We start from the raw sequence: 23,670 nt of genomic DNA on the forward strand, positions 1-23,670 counted from the left end.
TAACGAGCCACCACGTGTGTTCAAGCTTAACGAGGAGGAGATGGCTTGGACGGAGGTGCAGGACATTGGTGGCTCGACATTGTTTCTAGACTACAGGACCTCATACTCCATGGTGTTGCCCGAAACTGGGCATGGAAACAAGATCTACTTTCCAAGGTATTCCGAGGATGGGAAACAAGCGGCATTCTACGATATGGATGCCAAGGTGTACCACCCGTCATTCTATGGGTTGAAGCAACCATTGCAGTGTGTGTGGGTGGTGCCTAATCTACGGGCGCATATTTAGACTAAAGTCATACCGTGCATCCGGATGTTTGAAATTGCCCGTGGATGTTAAGGTGTTACGGAGATGAGGTGTCCTTGCTATCATCTTATATTAATATATTTTTGTTTATATAAAGAAAAAACATTGTAATACGGCACCATGCGATTATATTGTTATAAACTTTCAAAGGGTGCAATGTTACAAGAGCATGTTACGTGGAACATATTGTGTTACATGATAAATCCGGAGTAAATGAATAGTTTGTTCCCGAGACTCGTTGACTTATAATCGTCGGCAGAGTGAATCTTTTTATAACCACATAGTGGGTTCTCATCCTTCAGAGACTACGAGTGAAATAGGAGCACCGTCCGTTGACAAAAGGATCACCCTAAGATGATCATCTCATAACTATTGGAAACGAATCAAATCAGATAATTCTATTTCTCAACCTTTCTAACTTGCTCCTCCGGAACCAAAGTCGAAAGGATTGAAAAAGTCAGTCATTCACAACCACTGATGAAAGATTCCTCGACAAGTTAAGCATTAGTAGTTCTTTTTCGAAATCAAGGCACGGAAGGAGAGCGGCAAGACGATGGTGGATTGGGTATGATCTACGCCTATCTTATGATGATCCATGTTGTTGCATATGAATTGATGATCCATGTTGTTACATATGAATTGATGATCAATGTTGTTGCATATGAATTGATGATCCATGTTGTTGCATATGAATTGATGATCCAACTTGTTTTCCATTGCTTTGCATCATATATTGTAGATGTTGTCTACCCTCGAAATGTACAAGCACCAACACGAGGACAAAGACTTCCCCTTTATGCACTGCTACAACAAGCTCCAAGGTTGCAAGAAATGGGACGACACTGTCCACACTCTCTTGAAGGACGGGGAGATGGGCCGGTCGATCCAGCCGGCGCCTCCACCGGGCGCCCCATTGGCAACAAGAAGGCCAAGGCCGACAGGAATGCGGCGCCGATATTGGCAGCCATGGACGCCTCCATCGAGAAGATGATCACCTCATTCTCGGTGGAGAACAAGGAAGCACGCCGATAGAACCGTCGTCGTGTGGAAGACCATCCTCGATAAGCAAGACACCAAGATCGAGTTGGAGAGGGAGAGGGTGGAGGCGGCGAATATGGAAGCTCACGCCGCTGCCATGAAGGCCCCCAACGAAGCGACGCAGCTATCGTTGGCCAAAATGTCTCCAAGAATCGAAGATCTTGATGGGCGACATGGAGAAGATGGACCCCTTGGCGCGGGCGTGGCACGAGATGTACCGCGAGCGCATCGGCCAAGAGGTGATGGCGTCGTGAGCTGCATTGGCGTCTCCCCCGGCACCCTCCATGTTCATGTCTCCGCCGGCACCGGCACCGTCCATGTTCATCTCTCCACGTTCATGTCTCCGCCGGTACCGGCACCGGCACCGTCCACGTGCCAAGAGGTGATGGGGGGCACCGGTGTAGGAGCAGCTCCCCCAAATGGAGGATGCTGTGCCGGCGCCCCTGCCGGCGCCTATTTGGGGTGCCGGTGGAGATGGTCTTAGATAAATAAATAGTAAATGAATGGATATACCAACTACGGAGTGAATCTTGGGGGAAAAGGTTTTCACTGCCGCAGAGCAACGAAATCTAACAAGTGAGCCCACAGATTCTTCACTCTTCGCAGCACGCGCGTGCGCCTCGCCTCGCGGCACAACCCGTTGCCGAAACCCCTTCCTTCGACCCGCCCCGCCCCGCCGCCGCCAAAGCCGCCTCCCACTCCCCTCTCCCCTTCCGTCGGCGGCGACGAAGACCCCACCGGACGCCGGCGATTCGTTCCTCCCTCCCTTCCTCCTGCTGGTAAGGGAGCCCTACCCCTGCCCCGATCGCCGTCCGTGCGGCTCCGGCGTTCACCGCTCATTATTCCCCTCGCCAGATCCGATGGAGGCGAGCTCCTCGTCCGCGGGCCCCCCGCCGCCACCGCCGCCGCCGTCCATACCCCCGTCCAGCGACCAGGGCGTCTGGGCCGACGCCTCGCAGCTCGTCGCCGCCGCCTGCGCTGGTAAGCTCGATGCCCGCGTTTCCCGCCCCAGGCCCTGTTTGCTGTCGCGCCAAGCTGTCAACCCTGCTAACTAACGTGTACTGGATCATGCGTGTTTGGCCTCGGGTGTTGTGTCTGGGCGAGTGCACGTTGTTAGGTTCAGTAACGCGAGATGCGTGTTTGCACTGTTGTAGGACGCGCACGGATAAGTAGTGGACCTGTGTTCCTGCTGCTGTTACTGTCTTTCTGATGGAGAGCATGTAATGCTGTTGAGTTGAGGCGTACAAATGGAACGATTCAGATAATGGGTTTCTCCGTTCGTGATAGAACCGATTGTCAAGGGCTCGGGAGTAGGTTTCTGTTTGCATGAGTTTAGGTGGTAAATCATCAATACGGTTGGGCTTGGGAGTTGTCTTGCTTGCATCTGTATTGGATCTGTGCTATAGTGCCTGTTTTGAGGTTACTTGGGCATAGTTCGTGGGGCCATTATCTTCTAATTTTCTGATTGACCTCCTAGTCCTGATGCATGGATCAGTATCCTGATAATTCAAAAGAGAGAATCCCATTGACAGAAGCTAAAGGGTCAGTTAGGGTCTGGTAGGAAACCAACCAATGTGACTTATTATGGATATTATTTTGGACTCCCTGGCTCAGTTAGCCCTGTGCTTGACGGTGCCATCACTGGTTTGGGGCCTTCCGAAAGGAGTCTGCGACAATGTAAACGTATCTAAGGCTGTCATATGATGCCTGATAATCGAGCTGAGATCTGGTGGTTGGTTCATTTTCTGTCGGCTGTTGTCCTTCTAATTCTTCTTTAATGCTTGTAGATCTCCAAGATGGGGATCTTGTACATGGGGAGAACTTCAGTTTGTTTGCCGCAATGTCTGCATTGGAAGTAAGGACCGCACTGTTCCCCCTGCTCTTTTGGTGTGTTTAGACGCTTTTCTTTCTATTGTGTACACTGCAGAGCGAGTTTCGAAATGAGGATTTTGTGCGCACTGAATTATTTTACGCAACCAGTTCTTCCTATTCAGTTGACATGCAAGACATAGTAATTAATAACTAGCCGATAGATGCTTTTAGTGTTAGTTACATGAAACTTGAATATATTAGTTGCTTTATTGAATTGTAGATATGCAAGGTTGTTAAATGAGACTCGCACTTAAGTACTTTGATTTGGATTTTGGATATATGCCTTAAGCTTGGAATTACTCATGAATGATGAGTCTCACGGCAACTGTTCACGGGTCTGTAAACTTTCAAATGCATGATGACCAAGACAATTCTCAAAATTGTGATTATATATATTTGTATTACTTCAGGATATCGTGGTCTTATATGCCTGCTGAGTGGAGCATTTACCATTTAAAACGTTGGACGCCAATTTTATTACTTGATTATAGTTCTCAATTCTCAGTGTCTACTCCTTAATACAGATAATGGATCCTAAAATGGATTCTGGGATGGAGAGAAGCGGCTATTATTCCATCGAGGAAGCCATAGAAGATGGCATTGCCCCAGTTCCTCTTAGTTTCGACAAAACACTTGACATTCAACGCACCCTTGATGTCATCGATCATCTTTTCTCATGTGAGGTACTTCACTGCAATCTTGCATCAAATGTATTTAGGTGTTTAATTTACCTAAACTACTTTACCGGCATGCTTTATTTTTCAGGCAACATGGCACAAGGGTCACACTCTAGCACAAACCGTCTTCACATGTATCTACCTTGTCAAAATTGAGAGGATTGCATCGCATGCTGTTCTAAATAGCTTCTGCAGGATTTTGCGTGCTACGTGTAATGCTCTCATTTCTGTCGTTTCGACTGCCCGAACTCACGAGGTATTTTTCAGTTGGAAAATCTTATTGTCATTTCCCCCTTATTTCATTTATCTGTCTTAGACTCTGAATCTTGACATAACTTAGCTGGGCATGTGGGTTTATGCTACTCCCTCCGGTTCAAAACAATTGTCCAGAAATGGATGTATCTAGCATGTTTTAGTGTATATATACATCTGTTTTTAGGCAATTATTTTGAACCGGAGGGAGTATTATGTTTCAGATACGAGTTGATACGTATTGTTTCTACTGAAATGCGGAGAATCCTATGCAGCACACATTGTCTCATGTCAGACTACCTCTTATGGGCTGAATATGTAATGCATAATTTTTCATCTTATATGTATAAATATTTCTGGAGAAATGCATTTGTGCTCTTTCTTCTACTACACCTAAAATGGAGATTGCAATCTGAGAGTGGTGGTATAACCTTAAAGAAACCCTCATTTTCATTGATTATCTATACCATATTTTTTCTTTACATTCCAGAGATCTGTCATGGTGAACTTCACCAGGAATGAATACAACCGCCTTTATTAGGCTGTGAGTCGGGTAGTTTGGTTGGTTCAGTGAATTAGGTTAGTGAGAGCCTATAAAAACAAAATTCACTGAACTTGAATTTAGTTTTCATCAACTGCCAACTGAAATGAAAAACAGACACTGAATTAACTGGCAATTCAGCATGTTTGGTTCGGTCTCCTGTTCTGGTTTTGGTTTTCCTGTGCTTTTGCTCAACCCATATGGGTAGCTCTGCTTGCTCTTTAGGGTTCTGTGTTGATTGGGCTGTGCTTAGATACCTCATAGGATGTGGCATGCACATGAAATGTCAATACTGTTTGGTCTTGCTATTATCAGACAAATTTAAATATTTTTTTTTGTCTGAGGCCCAATATTTTCACTTATCATCACATAAGGTATAATCCTACTTTTGTAGGAAGAAGACCTCTTTACAATGTCTTTTGGACTGGCTTTGAAAGATGAAGGTGATGACAAGTGCTTGTCAGTTCTGAACTCGGTTGAAGAGACAATATCTCGTCAGTTGCGTGCATGTAAATCCCAAGCATTGTCCAAGAAAAAGACACTAGAAGGTACTTGCATTCTCAATACATGTATCGTTTGATACAGTTAAATGTTTGTTATTTTGTATTGTGTAAAATGTGTTCCTTCTTATTAGTTTACTGAGGGCATGTTCGTCCGTTTAGTTTCAGCAGTACAGTTGAGGCTGCTGATACATTAAGTTTGCTAATAACAGGACAAATTGTAGTCTTTTACTAATATACACGAGGCATATACGCTTGTTTTTTTTTATTACAACTAGTTTTCGTTCAGTTTGGAAACTATGGAAACCGCTGATTAGTCTGCATCAAATTTATTTTGTATATGAAGTTTGTGAAGCTAAGTAGGTCCTTCATCTTAAAATACATGTACTTTAGTCTTTATATTGCAATAAAAAATAATAAAAGAAAATTGGATGCTGAGCATTGGAATAAAAGTGAATTTAATGAACTACTTGGTAAATGCTTAGCATATCTTATTTGGACCTGTACAGTTTGAGGTTTTGTGTTATTAACTAGGTTACTTACTGCAGGTCTTGAATCCCTGCAGGATAATCCTGCTCTGGAAGAGGATTACTGCAGAGCGTTGTTATGCAGATTACGTTTTCGTAAGGTCTTAACCCATGTTTCCTTTTAAATTCTTTACTAAATTGTTCGGTCAATTTTTCAATGCAGAGAGTTCACATGTTTATGGTGATGTTGGTTCTCTATGTTTATGCTCTGTCATTGTGATAACACAGTAGTTCAAATTAAGCAATGTCAAGTCAAGTTAGAACCGATGATATCTAAATAAAATCCTGGACAACTGTCAGTGAGACAATGAGGTGGAACTGAAATGGCAATGAATTGAGTAGCAACCCTCAATTTTCTACTTAAAATTTTCTGTGAGAGGGGGAGGGGGAGGGGGCAGAGAGTTTGTTGTGCATAACTGCATATACACCACTTTACCCATTATATGCATTGATTGCAATTGTTGTATTGTTACTTAAACCAAATGTTATGTTGTACTCCCTCCGTTCCAAATTAGTTGTCGCAGCTTTGGTCTAGATACGCATGTGCAAATGAAGACCACTAAGATGTTTGTTGTGCATAATTGCATATACACCACTTTACCCATTATATGCGTTGATTGCAATTGTTGTATTGTTACTTAAACCAAATGTTATGTTGTACTCCCTCCGTTCCAAATTAGTTGTTGCAGCTTTGGTATGGATATGCATGTGCAAATAAAGACCACTAAGATTAATCGTGGGTGGGAACTAATTTGGAACGGAGTACTTAATAGGGAACGGTGCAAATAAAGACAACTAATATTAATCCTGGGTGGTCATTTCTGAAATTGATGCATAAGAGGGGTTTCCATCGATTTCTAAATGTAGTCACACTTCTGTATGGCTGTGTAGCATTTCTACATGTCATTGTGTGAATGAGGAAACCTCATACACATGGTTTTTAAGGCGTCGCTTAGTCTTCGCCTAGGTGACGTGTGGAGTCAGAGCGCCCGGCAACGTCAAGGCGTCGTGCTCGCCTTAGATTCTTGTCTAAGGCGTCCGATTTGGTGCTTTGAGGCGTCGTCAAGGCGAGAAGGCGTCGCTCTGGCCGAATTTAGACGCCATGGACAAGCTCGAGCAGGAAAACGAGCAAGCGAGCGGGAACACAGAAATTCGGCGGGATGGGAGGGAAATTGGGGGCCAGAGAGAGGGAAATATAGGGGAACGAGAGAGGAGAACAGACCGGTCACAGAATCGAATAGATTGAGTGAGAGAGAGGAGCTCTCTCCTCAGGCGGCCAGCTCCTTCTCCGCCAGATCTCCTCTGAGGTGCCAAGACCAAGAGGGGGGCGGCTTCTTCGTCGCGGATGATAGGGGTAGGTGGGAACTGGGAGGGGTCGCCGCCGGTTGGGTCGCCTCCGACTGGCTGCAGGGGAGGCGGCTGCAGGCTGCTTCGTTGGGAAGAGGTAGGGACGAGTGGAAAGTGAAACAGGAGCGGTTGCAATGTTGCATAGTGGACTCGTGGTAGGGTTAGGCATATCTGGGCTGGGCCGCTCCTATAGATGGCTGTCTATGAATAAGGCGTCGCCTCGCTTTCATTGGTTTCTGACTGTTTTCATCTTTTCGTGGTTATACAGCATTTCCACCATGTTGTTACGTGCATGAGGAGACCAAATGGAAGAGGATTGGATTTGGCTCGCAAGCATATTACATCATGCTTGACTGAGCTTAGCTTGATGCTGAAGTCTCAAGAGTTCCTTAAGTCTCAGTCTGACATTACATTGCATCAAGGTGATGCAAGCTGCACCACTGCATCAGGTTGCTGCCCTATTGGCTTTGATGTCAGCTTAAACAGCAGACTTCTGAGTCCAGCACCACCACGTGCTGTTGAAATACTTGCCTGGGGCGATGTAAGTTCACAGTGGTGACCTAATTACAATTTAAACTTTTATATTACAGAATTATTTCTATATGCTCCTTCTCAACTTCATAATCATTCTTGTAACTACATTGTGACAGGCAATTAGGTACTTTGAGAAGCTTCTGCATGATCTAGATATCATTTGTGCTTTATCGCTTGATCCTGTGCTTGAGAATGTGCTTCAATTCATTGCACAGTTCCAAAAATCCATACCCGATTTGGTTCCTAGAGCATTTCTTCAGGTGGGTTACACTTAATATTCTTCAATGACCTTCTGTATCATAGGTGTGTGAGTATGACTCATCTGCCATTATTGTCTTAGTAGCTGCTTGTAGTTTGCGCTATTGGTACAGTATCTCCTTGATAGAAATTTCTGCTACATACAATCATGACTAATGTCTGTCTGCTATGTGGATATTGAAAAGGTTTTGTACTTTCTATCATCTATGTATGACATTTGTTTTTCCCTTGTATATATGTATATGAACTATTCATTAGATGGCTGCACAAATTAGGTTTTAAGCCATTTCTTTCTTTGGTTGTGGAGTATGTAAAATGTTGTAGTTATGCAGCTAACAGTACTCCTGATTTGGTATCTCATTTAGTATGATATGTTAAGTTCGACTTTCTGAGTGTCACGAGTCTAAACAGTTGTAGAAGTTATCATAGCAAAAGACGTGAGCGGTGTTTTGGCTCCTTGGAGCATATGCTCGGATGAACTGTAAAGTCATTATTTGTTTTTAGAAAAATCAATAATTGACTATATACATGTCCGGCTCTCATCTATGTGCAAAATTTCATGAAGAAAGGACATATGTTGTGCCCTCAGCGAAAAAAACAAAACCGGGTGCTCTGAAAATGCAATTTTGGAAGCACAAATTTTTTTTTTTCGCACAGGCCACAAAACTTATCTTTTTTCCATGGAAATTTACATGTACGTATAGGGCATGGACATGTACATGTGTATTTTTTTGTCAGTTTTTATATATATTAAGAACATCATTTGTTTCATCTTGGGAGCATATGCTCTTGGCTGCCGATTTGCATAGCCACCAACTACTTTTACTTATTTTTAACAGACATGTTGCTTAGCTACTTTTTGCACATACCCATCCATCTTTCTTTCTGTCTTATGGCCCTATCATATTTTGTAGTAGATTGCTACCTCAGAACATTTTTTTCCTTTACAGATTGATCCCTCGGTGGTATAGAAATAGCTCTGCGATTTTCTTACTTCAATAAGGCTTTTGTTTATTCCCGATAGCTGGCCCATCTTTTGTTCCATAGGTTTACTCTTGTAAAATTATATAAATTTCCTCATCTTCCTGTTCAATTTAAATTCATTGAGTTATGTTATACTTCATTCACCGTTTCCCTCTTATATACATTAACAATGATGCAAAAATTCATTGAAGCAGACTTTATTGATTCAAGATGGCAAGCTTTATGGGAGAGACTTGATTTGTGATGTGATTTCAAGGGCTTTATCATTGCCGGACATTGTAGGAGATAAGGAATTCCAGACAAATGAATTTGTAGTGCAGCTAGGTCAGGTCAGCCGCCAATTATTCCTTTTTTAGCCTTCACGTCATAATCATTCCATGGTTATTCCTCATGTAGTCACAGTGTCATACAAAATATCCATCTGGAGTTTCTTGTGTATCTTTGATTAAGTGTGTTAATGCCCTTGTAGTTGGTTTTCAATTTGCTCAAAATTCTCTGTACAAACACTGCATGGCAACGGCGCAAGCTTGGGAAGAGCTTGCAGGATTGGAGTACCATTTCCATACAGGTTTGTTATGCAAGTATTTTTTACTTTATCTCTTTTGGTGTTTGCATTGGTACGCATTAATGCTGTCTTCTTGCTTCTCTTTTTAACCTTGGAAAATACACTTGGGCTTGTATTAAATCAATGTATAAAGTTTGGATAACACCTGCTATAGATCAGCATCATCACACAGGGAGGGCACTGTCCAATCCACACACGCTCACTGAACTCACAATTCCCTAGCCTAGCCAGTTAATGAGCAACTTGGTTACCTGAACGGTTCACCTTTGAAACCAAGAAATTCTGGCAAAAGGAGCAAATTAATGGCATCCTTTACTATCCATGAAATCTTGTATTCTTATCTTCTTTGCTAGAAACATAATTATTATACTACCTCTGTCCATAAATAGACAAATCTCAGACATCTATTTATAAACGGAGGGAGTATAACAGTGCAGTGTGCTGATTAATTAAACTAAGGCCGCAACAAGAAAACAAGTTCTCACCAAGGTAATGCCAGCGCCCAGCAGTAAGCTGTTTGAGCCACGTCTTTCATGGAACTACCATCTTTGATGCCAGCACGGTGGCATTTCTCATGTAAATAGTTTTAAGTGACACCATCACGGGTTTTACCTTAATAGTAAAGATTTAGGGCTTATGATTATGATAGCTTGACCCTTGCTCATGTCTAGTTCTTGCACTATAATGCTTTCTGCCTGTACATATTGCAGTTGGAGCTTGCATTGAAAAGAGAGTTTGGTGAAACCAGAAATGTCTTGGCCCATGAGGTATCTCTGATGTAACTGTGCGCTGTAATAATAACTAGTTGTAATATAATCTGCATGCTTAAAATTGTTTTCGTTGATGGCGCAGAACATCTGCATGAGAGTATCAAAGCAACTACTTGTTTGGTCTCAAGAACAGACATACTGGATTGCTTCTCGGTTTCTCATATTGGGTTTTGAGCTTGACCTGTATTCTCCGAGTGAATACTGTATGGTGTACTGGTACATGCATGTTGCGTTTATAAAGCTGATAGAGAAGATGCAGTTACGAATCCTTGCTAGCAACGAAAACGGTAAGTTACTATGTCTATTCAGTATTATCTTAGATTCTTAATATTTTGATTAGATTTGCAATTAGATAATGTGCTTGTAGATTTAAAAAATCTAGCAGAGTTTTTGATACTCCCTCTGTATGTGTTTACAAGGCCACTGCCCAAAATATATTTTCTACATATACAAGGCCAATATCTCTTCCCGAGAAAAAATGATTAGATTTTTACCTCGTACGATGATGTTTATTGGTGTGAGCACTGCATGCAGCCATAGAGAAAAGAGACCACATGCAACATGTTCAGTTAGCCCAAAATGCGAGAGGTTTTCCAAAGGATTAATCCTGCTATTTATTAGTTGCCTTTGCTTTCTTGGTATCTGAAAAATAAGATAGTGGTCTTGTATACAAAAACGGAGGGAGTATTATAAAAAGGACCATACATTATTCTGAATGTCTTAGCCTCTTAGGAGATATGTCAACACCTTGATGGTTCGAGTTGCATGTTATCTCTTGCTGCTTCATGTCGTCTTCCTTTTAGGATCCATTTGGAAAACTAGTGAGAATTAAGAAAAATAACAAAACTGCGGGAGGATAGATTGCAAAATTCTGACGGGAGACAGTTTAGCTAAATAATCATACATTGCTATCCAGAAGCTGAAAAGAAAATAAACAGAATGATATACGTAAGTGCATGAAGTCAAAACATCCTATTTTGGGGGTCTATTTAGTGATAGTATGCATATACTAGTTATTCATGGTAACATCAGTGTGAATAAAATTACTCCTCTGGCCCTAAATGTTGCACGTTCAGTGAATCTAGACATATTTTAGCATACATTTTGCCAAAATCTGCGACAAGTATTTAGGGCTGGAGGGAGTATTTTAATTTTATCTTCACTTCATTTTTATAAAATGGCATGCCGTTTTTTTTCAATATGTCTCAATTAATAGATTGTTGTCTAATTTGTACTTACCGTTATTTTTTTGGGGGAATATTCCTATTTCTGGTTCAGCACGTAGAAAAGGGAAAAAGAAGAAGGATCATTCAAAGGACTCCGGACGAGATGCAGCATTTCCAGCTTCATGTTTATTGCTTCAGTGCTATGTTTTACTATCAGAAGGACTCTCAATGGTACACATGGCTACTACAATACCTCATCTCCATAAAATCCAGAGCATATATTTTAATACTAATGTTCCTCTTTGCATCTAAACAATATTTTTCTTGGTAATGCAGTTGCTGGCTGCCCTGAGGAACGAAAGCAAGTCATTCCAGTTACCAAGTATCTTTAATAGTGAACAAGAGGTGGGCCAAATTTAGTGTTGTGAATTCTTACATCCTTCTAAATATGGCTTAGACATCTGACAAATCTTGATCCTCTCTTCCCAGAGATTCATGCAGCATTTTGATCTTCTCCAGAAAGCACGAATTCCCGAGGGCATTACCTACTACAGTTTTAAAGAAGCGGCTGCCCAGGCACACATGGCAGTTAGTACTCAGTCATGAAATCCTTATTTCACTAGCTTTTCCCTCTGCTTATTTCGACCTAACCATGAAATATTGTTGTCACAGGATGTAATGAAATATAATTTTTTCAAGGAAATCCAGAAGATAATCCCCTCCTTGAAAGGCAGCTTCGCAGGTGACCTAGAAAAGCTTGCAGAAATCCGCCAGATAGAACAGGTTGCGGAGCACAACCGGATAGCCCTAAACATTATCAACCACGTCGGTGCTGGCGATCCATCGTTGAGGGTTTCGTTTGAGTTCACGCACCACCCCCACTTTGCGGTTGCAGTTGTAAAGAGATCATAGTTTCTTCTCAAGGCAGGGTAAAAAGATTCTGACACTGTTTTTTTGTGTGGTGGCACAGTTCAGGTCCGTTATTCCCCATTGTCCATTGGTTCATGCAAAGCCCCTCTTAGGTTGTGCGATGTAACAATTTTGTAGACACAACACGAAGAATATAGCAAATGCCGGGAGAAAAGCTCATGGCCCTGGCTTTTATTTTTTCAAGCAAATTTTGATATTATTGTTCTGGAATAGCACACTATACAAATGATCTGTAATTCAGGCGAGAGGTTCTCCTGCAAATTGGATCCATTGGAATTACTGTTTTTGCAGTTCTCACTACAACACTTTCCTTGAGCCATGGTTCTGTGTTGAGGCCATGTAAAGGCAAGATGAATCCAGACCAGGGCTAACCTTCTCCGGTGCCTGGATCTTGTACTTTTATACTTCGTGTTAGAGGTTAAGGCATGGCAAGACCTTTTGTGTAAACAGTGTAGTGAAGTAACGACGCTAGTTTCCTCTTGATACACTGATGCTGGCATTGCGACGGTTATACAGACTACAGAGCGAATAACCATGTCTATACAGTGTACTTTTACAAAGTGTACTTTGCTCGTGGCCATCTGCAACCCTACGAGTGTTATGACAAAAGCGAGCCAGTTCCCATAAATATGGATTTAGAATGCAGGAAATTTGTGGATAAACGGGAGTGATGTTTTGGCACATAGGAGTGGCACATAGGAGCATATGCATATTTATTTTAAAATGCAGCTTAGATACATTTTGAAATGTTAAAAAGTTTAAAATAAAATATTTGCATATAAATCTTCAAGTGTCACAAAGTTATTTCATGAAAAATCAACTTTTCGTGTGGCGTGTGTAAAACAGACAAAATTTGGTGCTAAAATAAGATTTTTCACAAGAATTATTTTCTCTCTTTTACATAGACCACAAAAATCATCGGGTTTTCACGAAACTTAATGAACACACATATATTATGGAGGGTACATATATAATTTTTTGTTAAAATTTTTCAACACTTCAAAATATAATTTTTTTTGTAGAGGGAGCATATGCACCTGGGAGCCAAATTAAGTTTCTGTGGATAAACCTACTGGTAGAGAAGATGTGTGTACGTCCGGATGATGACTGTCCATGTTGTGATGTGATCTCTGCTCTCTGGGGTGTTGAGAAGAAGCTAAGGTTTCAGTGAATGTTGAAGACTAAATGTTTGGTTTTATTTTAGATGTGGCTCAGTTTTTGCGAGTGCTGGTTATAAAAGTGGTGACCATCGCTTTGTAATAATCGGTGCTATGTTTGAGGTATGAGTGTAAATGGATAGGATAATTTTCGCACCGAAATCACCGCCGAATCCGTTTTAAGATATCCATATTTGATTTTAAAGAATCCGGCTGATAAGGATATCCAATTCCGAAGTGGTTCTTCGGATACGGTGTAAGATATGGTATACTAAATAACATGCGGATATGAATTATCCGAAATTTAAGTAGGATAATACGAAGATTTTAAACCGGATAATCCGATTTTTGAGTCAAAAGTCAAGGACAATCTTGAAAAGTTAGTGGTTAATGAGTTACCAAATTCATTTAGCAACCATGTAGCTCTAAGTTTCTATCAATGCTTGAGTTTTAGTGTATTGTGTCTCTTTTTTCTTAACTATACAAGATTAAAAGTTTAAATATATCTTAAATATTTGCAAGAACTATAACTATCTACCGATGAGAGCATAAATTCGACTATTTTTTGTTTCCGGTCCGAGTCCGTTTTATTTCCGATTCGAATCCGCAGTCCGGTATATCCGCATTCGAATCCGAAACCGATCAATATCCGCACCGATTCGAATCCGAGAAAAAATATATGGTAAAGGATATAGTATGAACAAAATCCGATCGATTCGATCCGTTTACACTCCTAGCCGAGGGGCATTCCTAGTTTTGGCTCTGGTTAACTTGATTAGAAATTCAATTCGGCTCACGATATGCTCCCTCTAGTAAAAAAAAATATTTAGAAGTGTCAATAAAAATTTACAAAAACTTCCACATTTACATCTCCATAATATATGTGAGTTCACCAAGTTTCATGATTCATGAAAAATAGTTTTTTCTGTGGTCTATGTAAAAAGGATAAAAATTATCTTATGAATACTCTTATTCTTAGCACTGAATTTTGTATTTTTACGCAGACCACATGATAAGTCGATTTTAGCTGAAATGACTTTGTGAGCGTGTAGCACGTGAAGATGTACGTGTGAATTTTTTTACTTCAGCTTTTTTTTTGAAATTTTAAAATATGTATTAGATGCATATGAAAATAAAGGAAGCATATGCTCCTATGTTCCAAAACACTACCCCTTAATTGATCGTCTTTTGTAACTTTGGTTCTATAAAATGAAACAGGGCTTTAAAAAAACAAAAAACAAAAAACAGGGAGCTATTCTCCCCGTGAATCTGAAAAAAATCTGTGTATATGCCCGTTCGGAGCTCTACATTTTTCAGGCGTCTGTATCTGTATCTGTATCCTCGGGAAAGTATCCTATGCACCCAAGCAACTCATGCACCCCATGCACCCAGCCCCGGTTAACTATTTTAAATGTTTTAAAAAAATCAAAGCCAAGGTTATGTGTACAGATAGTACTCAGATCTAACATGTCACCAATTTTCAAATCATAATTCATAATAGAGATCAAGAAACAAAATAAACAAACCTGACCATGAATAGTGCCAAATACAAGTTGGGCTTTCAGTTTAGCCCATTATCACTATTCATAACAAATTTGTCATTTTTTATTTTGAAGCTGTGTTTCAAATTTAGACTTGAAATTTTGTTACATGTTAGATACTAGTACTATCTATTCCCGAACTTTCTGTCAGAATTTTTTGAAACTTTTAAAGTTCTCAATCAGAGCTAGATGCATGGGTGCATGAGTTGCTTGGGTGCACAGGATACATTCCCCTGTATCCTCCCCCTCTCTCTCTCCGGCTTTCTCCCCCCACCGCCTGCGCCACTTCAATCGCCGCCTCCTCCCGCCTCCCACCACCGCGCCGCCGTCGGGATTCGAGTGCGGCGAGGCTTCCGAAATCGATGGTGGGTTGATCCCGCCGCGCCGCCTCGTACCGACTGCATGCGAGTTCCGCACTCCCGAGCTCGAGCACGTCGGAGATTCCCGTGCTCTCCCGTTGTGGTGTAAATTGAGGAGGATTGGGACTTGACGAGTTGTCTCGTTCTCCTTCTTCCCCGCGGCTGCCGGCGCCTGGAGCTCCGGCGTGTCCACGGGTGCATTCGCCTCTTCTCTTTCCCCTGTTCGATTTGGTGGCGCTACATTCAGCGACGGATTCCCCATCTTTCCTCGCGTCTCCGCTGATTTCCCCCCCGCCCACGCAGCACCTGCCACCTGTTCGACGGAATGTCCAAGAAGGCCACGGCAGGCGGCAAGGATCGCTTCGGCGACCTCACCGACGACCTCCTCCGGCATGTGCTGTCATTTCTTCCGCTGGAAGATGCCCTGCAGACCTGCGTGCTAGACACCAGGTGGCGCAACCATTGGAGGCACACTGCCACCCAGGATTTCATCGTTGACAACAGGTCAAGTTCCCTGAGCTGCGAGCGTCTCAAACAGTTGGTGAAGCTATTCATCCACCTCCGTGGAAGCTCACCTCTCGACGAGTGCAACATCGATGTCTGTCGCGATGATGATGAGAAGGGCACATACAGAAACACCGAGCTTTTGATCGCGTATGCTCTAGAGTGCCAAGTTAGGGAACTCCTAGTCACTGTTGATTACTTCGGGGAGGGTCAACGGAAGCTCCACAAGCCTCTCATCTCTCAGCACTTAAAGACCATACACCTCGAATGGGTTAAGCTACAATGCTCTGCTCTGAATTTCTCGCGCTGCCCGGTATTAGAGGATCTAAAGATGCGACATTGCATAATTTATGCACACCGGATATCATCCAAATCGCTGAAGCGTCTGTGCATTACCGGCTCTTGTTGCTTCGCTGAGGATGTCCACACTCGGATTTTTGCTCCCAACCTTATCTCACTGCAACTTGATGGGTTTGATGGCTTTCCTCCTTTCATCGAGTACATGCCATTCTTGGTAGCAGCTTATGTTGGGCTTCATGATAACTGCTTCGATTTCTGTCGCGAGAGTGATGAGTGTGGTTGTTATGATTGTCCTGTTTCCGAGGGTGTTCTCAATGGGTTGACCAATGCTGTCAATTTGGAGTTTGTATCTGAAAATGGAATGGTATATTTGCACTTACTGCCTCTTTTACTCTTACTGTCATATTCCACCCACAGTTCCCCTTGTAGTATGTCTATTTTCATTACCACAGTTTTGGTATTTTTATGTCTATACCAACAGCTCTCAAATCAATGAATTAACAACATAGTATACCCTGGTTGGATAAAATGTGATATTTGCGGGGCTTAAGTTTTTTTTTTTTTGTCTTTTCTTAGTTACTTTTGAAATTAGAATTATCTGACAAAATATCCTACTAAGTACTAACTTAACTTAACTATTTTGTCATCTAAAGTCTCACGGTTCATTTCTTTTTCATTTACAATTTGTCCAGTTTAGCCACTTGTGGTGTTCAGAATGGTTCCCCATATTTGACAAACTAAAGACTCTGTTACTCAATGAGTGTTTTATGGCTAGTGATCTAGTTTGCATTCTCAAACACACTCCAATCCTTGAGGTGCTCACTCTTCAGCTTGGTAAACCTAAGGTATATCCACTATATATAAAGATGTCGTATTTGTAAGGAAATTATAATGTATATTCTATTTATCTTAATGTTTTGTACCATAGATACTCATTAGAGTAACAGAGTCCCAAGAAACGGTGGAACAATCATTTGTGTGTGCACACCTTGAGCTTGTCAACATTGAATGTAGAAAGGTTGATGAGAGGATTCGCAATATTTTGAAGATCTTGAGTACATGTGGCATACCTCGTGGGAAAATTAGCATCAAGGACCTATTTTCTTGCTCAAATCGTGAGTTACCTTTGTCATTCTTCATGATATATATCCTTCTGCTATACTTGTTCTATCATGTCTTCTGTAATTACACAACAAATTAGAGTTTATGGCACCCCTTAAAAATCCTTCAATATTTGGCATACACTATCCATTAGTACGTTGATCACATGCTGATGGACTTCAAAATGGTTGTTAAGTTTCAGGTAATTTAATTGCTCTGTATTTTCTGCTGATAATATGATAGTTACCACACATTGCCGTCGTGTCTGTTCCATCCATGCAAAATCATTTTGGGCTTGTTCCTGTGCTTTTTTACTGTTAAAGTACTGATGGAAATAGCAACTCTTCGTGTCTTGAAATTCTATTTTTTCTTTGCTCTTGTTCATATTCCACTTTACTAACAATCTTAAACTGATGGGTGGTAGAGTCAGGTGCCTCGTTGTTTTCCCTGTTGTTACTAGCCTGTTGTCAGTTTGATGAATATAGATTGATGGGGGACATAGATTGCATTCATACCACAGTACTATTGGAAGTAAAATCCCTCGAGTCTTGTGGCGTCTGAATGGTCATACATATTGCTCTCACAAGGCTAAACTTGTGTTAACAAAGAAATTTGGCCAAGGCCAATTTGATTTTTTTTAATAGAAATTTAGTCGACTTGCATGATAGTTCCTCTATGTCAAACTGCTAGCCAATCTATTCTCCCATCTATATTAGTCGAGGGCATTTTGGATGTCAGAACTAAACTTATTCCATTGCCATGTTTTGTGCAGGCTTTAGTTTTCAGAAGGCTCGGCAGTCGCAGCTTCCCTCTACTGCGGCACCAGTCGCTGCAGTTTCTACCATTGATGGCACCTGAGATGCGTCCCCCCTTGTGACATTGGTCTAAAGCCTTCTATGTTTGTCCGAATAAGTCTACAATGGTGGTCCTGTTGTCTGTTATCGCCGCATTTGGTTTCCAGCTTCCTATCTTCTAGAAACGTGCTGAAAATCCGGGTCGATTGGTTGTTTGGTGGTGACTCATTATAATGGTTTCCAGTGGGTTGAAGTCGTAGTGTCATGGTTGGTCAGAATATTACTATGTTCTGTTGTCAGTAATGGGAATTTGATTCTGTGTGCCCCCTTTTGTCATCATGAGTTCCTTGTGCAGGAGTCTCAGTTTTTGAGTTTTTCTGACCTTCTGGATGAAATGTTGGACCAGGAGTCAGACGCCTTGTGTATGCACCTTCTCCTTTTCTCCTTTGCAGTGTTCAATAATCTGTTTGTCAGCTTGATCGCACTAGTTTGCAAAACGTTTTGTGTACATGGTCTGCTGAGCTCGACATAAGTTTCCTCTTCATAAATCAATACTAACATAATAACATTGAGGTGATGATCACAAGTTGAGAATCATCTACACCGAGATCTTGTTTGGCTAGTAGTCTTTATTTTATTTTGTGCAGTAGCCTTTATGGCGATTGCATTCTGGCTTTGCATGGCTTGAAATTTGTAACTCATGATGGCCCCTTGTTTGTTGACTCATTCCATATAAATTTCTTAACCCTCATTAGAATGAACAACTCGAGCTCTACTTACCGACTAAAGTGAAGATGGTAAGAGTTGAGATGTTACAACAACTTCCTAATTGGTGAATTTGACTCAAAACGCTTTTATGCAAAATCAGAAGCATCCTAGATTTTAAATGAGATCATCCATGAGGTTCATTGAAAAAAAAGCGACCACGTAGCCTTTAACATTTGACTCTGAAAAGGACAGAAGTTAGCACCTCCGTTCCAAAATACAAGGCTTATAAATTTTGCCAAAAGTCAAACCTTACTAAATTTGACCAAATATGTATATATACACTCCCATGTTTCTGAATACATTGAATATTAGTCTTGGTAAAGATCATGTATTGTAGAGTTTGACCGAAGAATATAGAAAAAATATGTCAGCATCTACAAGAACAAATGCATATAGTATGAAAGAAAATGGTTCTAATAATATCAAATTGACATTGGATATGTTGCGTTTTTTACATTACTTGGAAAAATTTACAAAGTTTGACTTTGACCAAAATTATCACTATGTATACGGAAACACATGTGTCCACCTTAGCGCCTAATATTGACACCATGGATGATTTGATCTTGGGAAGAAAGTCAGACTTGAATTGTGGTTAAAAACAATTCACCATTGGGTGATAAAACTCCACTATAACTAAAATCTGACGAGGAACTAATGAGATTTATTTTTTGAATATTATGATTTAAGTCGTTAAACTAAGAAAAAAGAGAGGCTAAACCACTCCTACAAATCCACAGGCCCCACACGATCAAAACGCCCAAAGCCCATTCACTCCGAGTCCTCTCTAGATGGTGTACACGATACGATTCGTCTGCTCCTCCGTCTTCCCAGCGGCTGCCGGCGCCTGGAGCTCCGGCGTGTCCTAGGTGAGGAGATGATGCTGCATTCTTCTCTTCTAATTTCCCTTCGGCCTTGGTAATGCTACACCCGGCGACGGATGTCTCCTCTTTCCTCCCGTTTCTGCTGATTTTCTCTCCGCTCACACAGCACCCACCCACCAGCTGTTCAACGGAATGCCCAAGAAGGATGGCGCGAGCGGCAATGATCACAGACGACCTCCTCCGGCATGTACTGTCATTTCTGCCGCCGGGTGATGCCCTGCAGACCTGCGTGCTCGAAACCCGGTGGCGTGACCATTGGAGGCGCACCGCCAACCTGGACTTCCACGTTGACGTGATGTCTCGGTTCCCTAGAAGGGGGCGTTTCGAGCAGTTGGCGAAGCTCATCATCCACATCTGAGGGAACTCACCTCTTGACAAGTGTGAGATCGATGCCACTCTTGACAATGAGATGGGGAGCACATACACGAACACCATGCTGCTGATCGAGTATGCTCTAAACTGCCATGTTAAGGAGCTCCAAGTCAGTGCTGGTTATGACGTGGAGGACCCCAGACTTGATGTGCCTCTCTTCTCCCGGCACTTAAAGACCATGCGCCTTGAACGAGTTAACCTAGAATGCTCTGCTCTGAATTTCTCGCGCTGCCTGGTGTTAGAGGATCTAAATATGCAACGTTGCAGAATTGATGCACGCAGGATGTCATCCAAATCACTAAAGCGTATGTGCATTACCGACCTTTGTTCGTTCCCTCCGGATTTCCACATTCGGATATTTGCCCCAGGTCTTATCTCCCCGCAACTTGATGGTTATAGTGGCTTGACCCCTTCCCTTGAATACATGCCATCTCTTGTAACAGCTTATGTTGGGCTTGGCGCTAAATGTGATGATTACTGTCAATTTATCGGTCTGCATTTTGTGGATGATGAGTGCAGTTGTCAACTTGTCATGCTTATCCTGTTGACGAGGGGGTGCTGCTCCATGGTTTGCCCAATACTGCGAATTTGGAGTTGATAGCTGGTTACAAAATTGAAATGGTATGGTTGCATTTACTGCCTTTTCACTCTTCTTGGTGTTTGCCATCTAGTTTCTATTGTGATATCTCTATCCATTGTTAAACCTGCATATAGTTTTTCTCACTACCATAGTTTGGTACTTTTATATTCACCATTGGGTCTTAAAAGTCAAATCAACGATTTAATAACATTAACATAGTGGTCAATTGGATAAACTGTTATATATCTAGGGTAGGACGTGAAGTGTAGTTTTGCATCTTCTTACTTATGTTTGAAATTACTGTTGGAACTAATCTTGTTATTAGTGCTAGCTCTAGGTGATTAGATCATGTTTAATTTGTTGTGCGTATAATTGAGTCACCGGCTGGAAAGCTGCAGCAGTATGCACACATTACAGATGCGATCAGGTGTGTTTACAAGCTGATGGTCTGGTTTAGTTTGAGATAAGTGCATGCATATGCTAGCTAAATGGATAAGCTCGTGTGTGTTAGCGGAAGACTAGCTCTAGGAGTGATCAAGTTAGTCAAAGAAGAGGTGCACGTGTCTGATTCCTTGCATATAGATGTAGCTGCAGGCAGATCATGCCCGTTTGGCTTAGGAATAGGTCAGGTGGTTTAGCAAGTGTGTGGCCTTATTTAATGCATTGTAATCAAGTTTCATTCGAGGCCTACGCGCAGAGAAAACTATGTACTCCCTCCGTACCACAGCTTAGGGCGTATAACTTTGGGCACGTTTATTAAGGAGAGATTAGCGAGAGATAGCCAGGAGAGAAAGAATTGATCACCTTCCCCTTTTGCCCCTGCATGCACGGTAGTTAAGTCTCCTTCCTCTTTTTTCTCGTAAGCAGGTCAGGTTCTTCGTTTCTCCCAGCATTGTTGCTTGCTATCTTCTCTCAAGGAAGTAGCCGTTATGAGTGCCAAGGAATAGAATCTCGACAAAGTCCCTGTTTTTCCTTGGTGTAGTGTGTGTGTTTTCCTGTGTGCTCTTGTGTGTGCGTTTGTGTTCATGGGAGGACAAGAAAATTGAGAGAGGTAGAAGAGTAGAAGAAGAGGGAGCTGCAAGGTGTAGCTTCAACAATTACTTCCTACTAACTTAAGTTATTTCGTTTTCTCGAGTCTCAAAGTTCTTTTTTGTTGTTTGATGTTTGTCCAGTTTGAAATTTAAAGTATCTACCTGAAATCCTATTAACCTAAACTATTTTGTCTTCTAGAGTCTCAGAGCTCCTTGCATCCTGCTGTAACCCGTGATGAAACTTTTCTCCTGTGGTTTCTTATAAAATTTTCAATTTGTCCAGTTTATCTACAGATGAGATCTAAAATGGCACCCTGTATTTGGCAACTTAAAGACACTGCTCCTCAATGAGTGGTCACGGCTACTGACCTAGTGTGCATTCTCCAACACTCTCCAATTCTTGAGATGTTCACTCTGCAGCTGGGTAACACTGAGGCATATCATGTATATATAATGATGGTTCTGTATTATTAAATGTTTTTTCATGTACATTATTCTATTATATCTTACTTTTTTTTGAAGCACGATATTACTTATTCTATTATATCTTACTTAATGTGATGTATCATATAGAAACTCGTGAGCGCAATAGGAGCCGAAAAAACAAAGGACAATCATTTGTGTGCAAGCTGTGCACACTGAATTTAGAAATGTTTGACAAGTGAATTTGCAAAATTGCAATATCCTCAGTACTTCATGACCACATTATCATCATTGACCCATGTTCTCGATCAGACGGTAAGTTCTTTTGTCATTCTTCATTATTTGTATGTTTCTGCAATCTTACTGCTTCATCTATCATGTCTGCTGTGACTACACATTAATTTAGTGAATGTCACCCTTTACAAAACCATTTTTATATTGTATATTCGTAATGCTTCGTAAAATTGGGTGACACGTTAGTGGAGACCAGAAAGGCTCGGATATTATATTTACTCTGTAATTACTGGTGATAAATTGACAATACAATGGTTACCATTACCACACATTACCAGTGTGGGTTGTGCCCATAAACCTGTACCATCTATGCAAAACCATGTCCTCTGCTTTTCTTCAAGGTTTAATAATTTATTAAAATAACAGTTCGTGCCTTTGGCTTTTCTATTTTTCCTAGCCTGTTGTTAGACTGAAACCCTGCTGAGCACCGAGGCATCTGAATGGTCAGACATATCTTTATCTCGACTTGATCCCTGTGTAACAAAGAATGCTGGACGAGGACATTTTGAGAAAAAAACAATATAGGTTAGTTCCAATACATCATGATGCTGTTTGCCAAGCTATTGTCGTGTCTATATTAGTTGAGGACACCTGAAGCACTGTCCTGTATCGTGCAGGTTTCAGTTTCCAGAAGCGCCAGCAGCCACTTTCTCTCTTTTGGCCCTGTGATGGAAACTGGCTTTGTTAGTTGCTTGGTATGATTGCGAACCGTACAGGCATGGCAAAGTCAGCTGAGCCGAGCTATGTAGCTGGACTTTGCCCAGGCTAGCGACGCAACCAAACGCACCAGTCGACTGTTGCCTAGCCAAACACTTGTCTTATCTTTTTTTTTAAAAATTAGGTACTATAGATATTGTAGAAGAGGAAGAGTGGCTAACACTTCGGCATTTTTCACATCCAACTGGTGTAAGGGCCATCCATAGTTTGTTGCACATGAGATTTCCACATGTGCAAATGCTTCATCATAGTCAATTCCGTACGTTTGACTGTACCCTCTAGCTACCAATCTCGCTTTGTACCTCTCTATATATACCCATTTACAACGGACTGCATTCTTTTCTCTAGGAAAAGTAGTCAATTCCCAAGTCTTGTTCTTCCTCAATGCCTCCAATTTTTCGTTCAAAGCTGCAAACCACTTCTGATCCCGCTTGGCTGCCCTCCAATCTATCTGTTGGAATTATAATGAACTGGAGAGACGCTACAAATGCCTTGTATGGCGGGGATAAAGCTTCATAAGATAAATAGTTATTGATGTTGTGTACCAAGCCATATCTATCGATTTCTTTGAAGGTAGCTG

General features: G+C 41.5%; 2 protein-coding genes across 3 annotated transcripts; both read left to right on the forward strand.

The window, feature by feature from the left end:
• Positions 1 to 2,187: 2,187 nt before the first annotated feature.
• Positions 2,188 to 12,535, forward strand: LOC124693404 (N-alpha-acetyltransferase 35, NatC auxiliary subunit-like). Its single transcript, XM_047226880.1, has 16 exons — positions 2,188 to 2,323; positions 3,130 to 3,197; positions 3,739 to 3,897; positions 3,980 to 4,147; positions 5,079 to 5,232; positions 5,733 to 5,812; positions 7,327 to 7,599; positions 7,709 to 7,852; positions 9,029 to 9,163; positions 9,304 to 9,402; positions 10,110 to 10,166; positions 10,252 to 10,456; positions 11,448 to 11,566; positions 11,672 to 11,740; positions 11,825 to 11,923; positions 12,008 to 12,535. The coding sequence occupies exons 1-16, from the start codon at positions 2,203 to 2,205 to the stop codon at positions 12,245 to 12,247; spliced, it is 2,190 nt and encodes a 729-aa protein (XP_047082836.1). The 5' UTR covers positions 2,188 to 2,202; the 3' UTR covers positions 12,248 to 12,535.
• A 2,681-nt stretch (positions 12,536 to 15,216) lies between these two features.
• On the forward strand, positions 15,217 to 18,274 carry LOC124688742 (F-box/FBD/LRR-repeat protein At5g56420-like). Of its 2 annotated transcripts, XM_047222380.1 has the most exons (5): positions 15,217 to 15,517; positions 15,626 to 16,490; positions 16,819 to 16,971; positions 17,055 to 17,241; positions 18,000 to 18,274. In XM_047222380.1, the coding sequence occupies exons 2-5, from the start codon at positions 15,648 to 15,650 to the stop codon at positions 18,083 to 18,085; spliced, it is 1,269 nt and encodes a 422-aa protein (XP_047078336.1). In that variant the 5' UTR covers positions 15,217 to 15,517; positions 15,626 to 15,647; the 3' UTR covers positions 18,086 to 18,274. The 2 variants fall into 2 exon arrangements, with proteins under 2 accessions (XP_047078336.1, XP_047078335.1); XM_047222379.1 differs by having other exon boundaries at positions 15,217 to 16,490.
• Positions 18,275 to 23,670: the final 5,396 nt, after the last annotated feature.

This window comes from Lolium rigidum, chromosome 2 (assembly GCF_022539505.1).
Source record: "Lolium rigidum isolate FL_2022 chromosome 2, APGP_CSIRO_Lrig_0.1, whole genome shotgun sequence".
NCBI classification, from domain to species: Eukaryota; Viridiplantae; Streptophyta; class Magnoliopsida; order Poales; family Poaceae; genus Lolium; species Lolium rigidum.

What these genes read in the sequence shown, in the direction of transcription:
- LOC124693404 (XM_047226880.1), top strand. Translation starts at nt 2,203, where the DNA reads ATGGAGGCGAGCTCCTCGTCCGCGGGCCCCCCGCCGCCACCGCCGCCG. An exon ending in AAATACTTGCCTGGGGCGAT is followed by an intron (nt 7,600 to 7,708) that starts GTAAGTTCACAG and finishes ACATTGTGACAG; the next exon opens with GCAATTAGGTACTTTGAGAA. An exon ending in TTGTAGTGCAGCTAGGTCAG is followed by an intron (nt 9,164 to 9,303) that starts GTCAGCCGCCAA and finishes ATGCCCTTGTAG; the next exon opens with TTGGTTTTCAATTTGCTCAA.
- LOC124688742 (XM_047222379.1), top strand. Translation starts at nt 15,648, where the DNA reads ATGTCCAAGAAGGCCACGGCAGGCGGCAAGGATCGCTTCGGCGACCTC. An exon ending in TTGTATCTGAAAATGGAATG is followed by an intron (nt 16,491 to 16,818) that starts GTATATTTGCAC and finishes CAATTTGTCCAG; the next exon opens with TTTAGCCACTTGTGGTGTTC. An exon ending in TTCAGCTTGGTAAACCTAAG is followed by an intron (nt 16,972 to 17,054) that starts GTATATCCACTA and finishes TTTGTACCATAG; the next exon opens with ATACTCATTAGAGTAACAGA.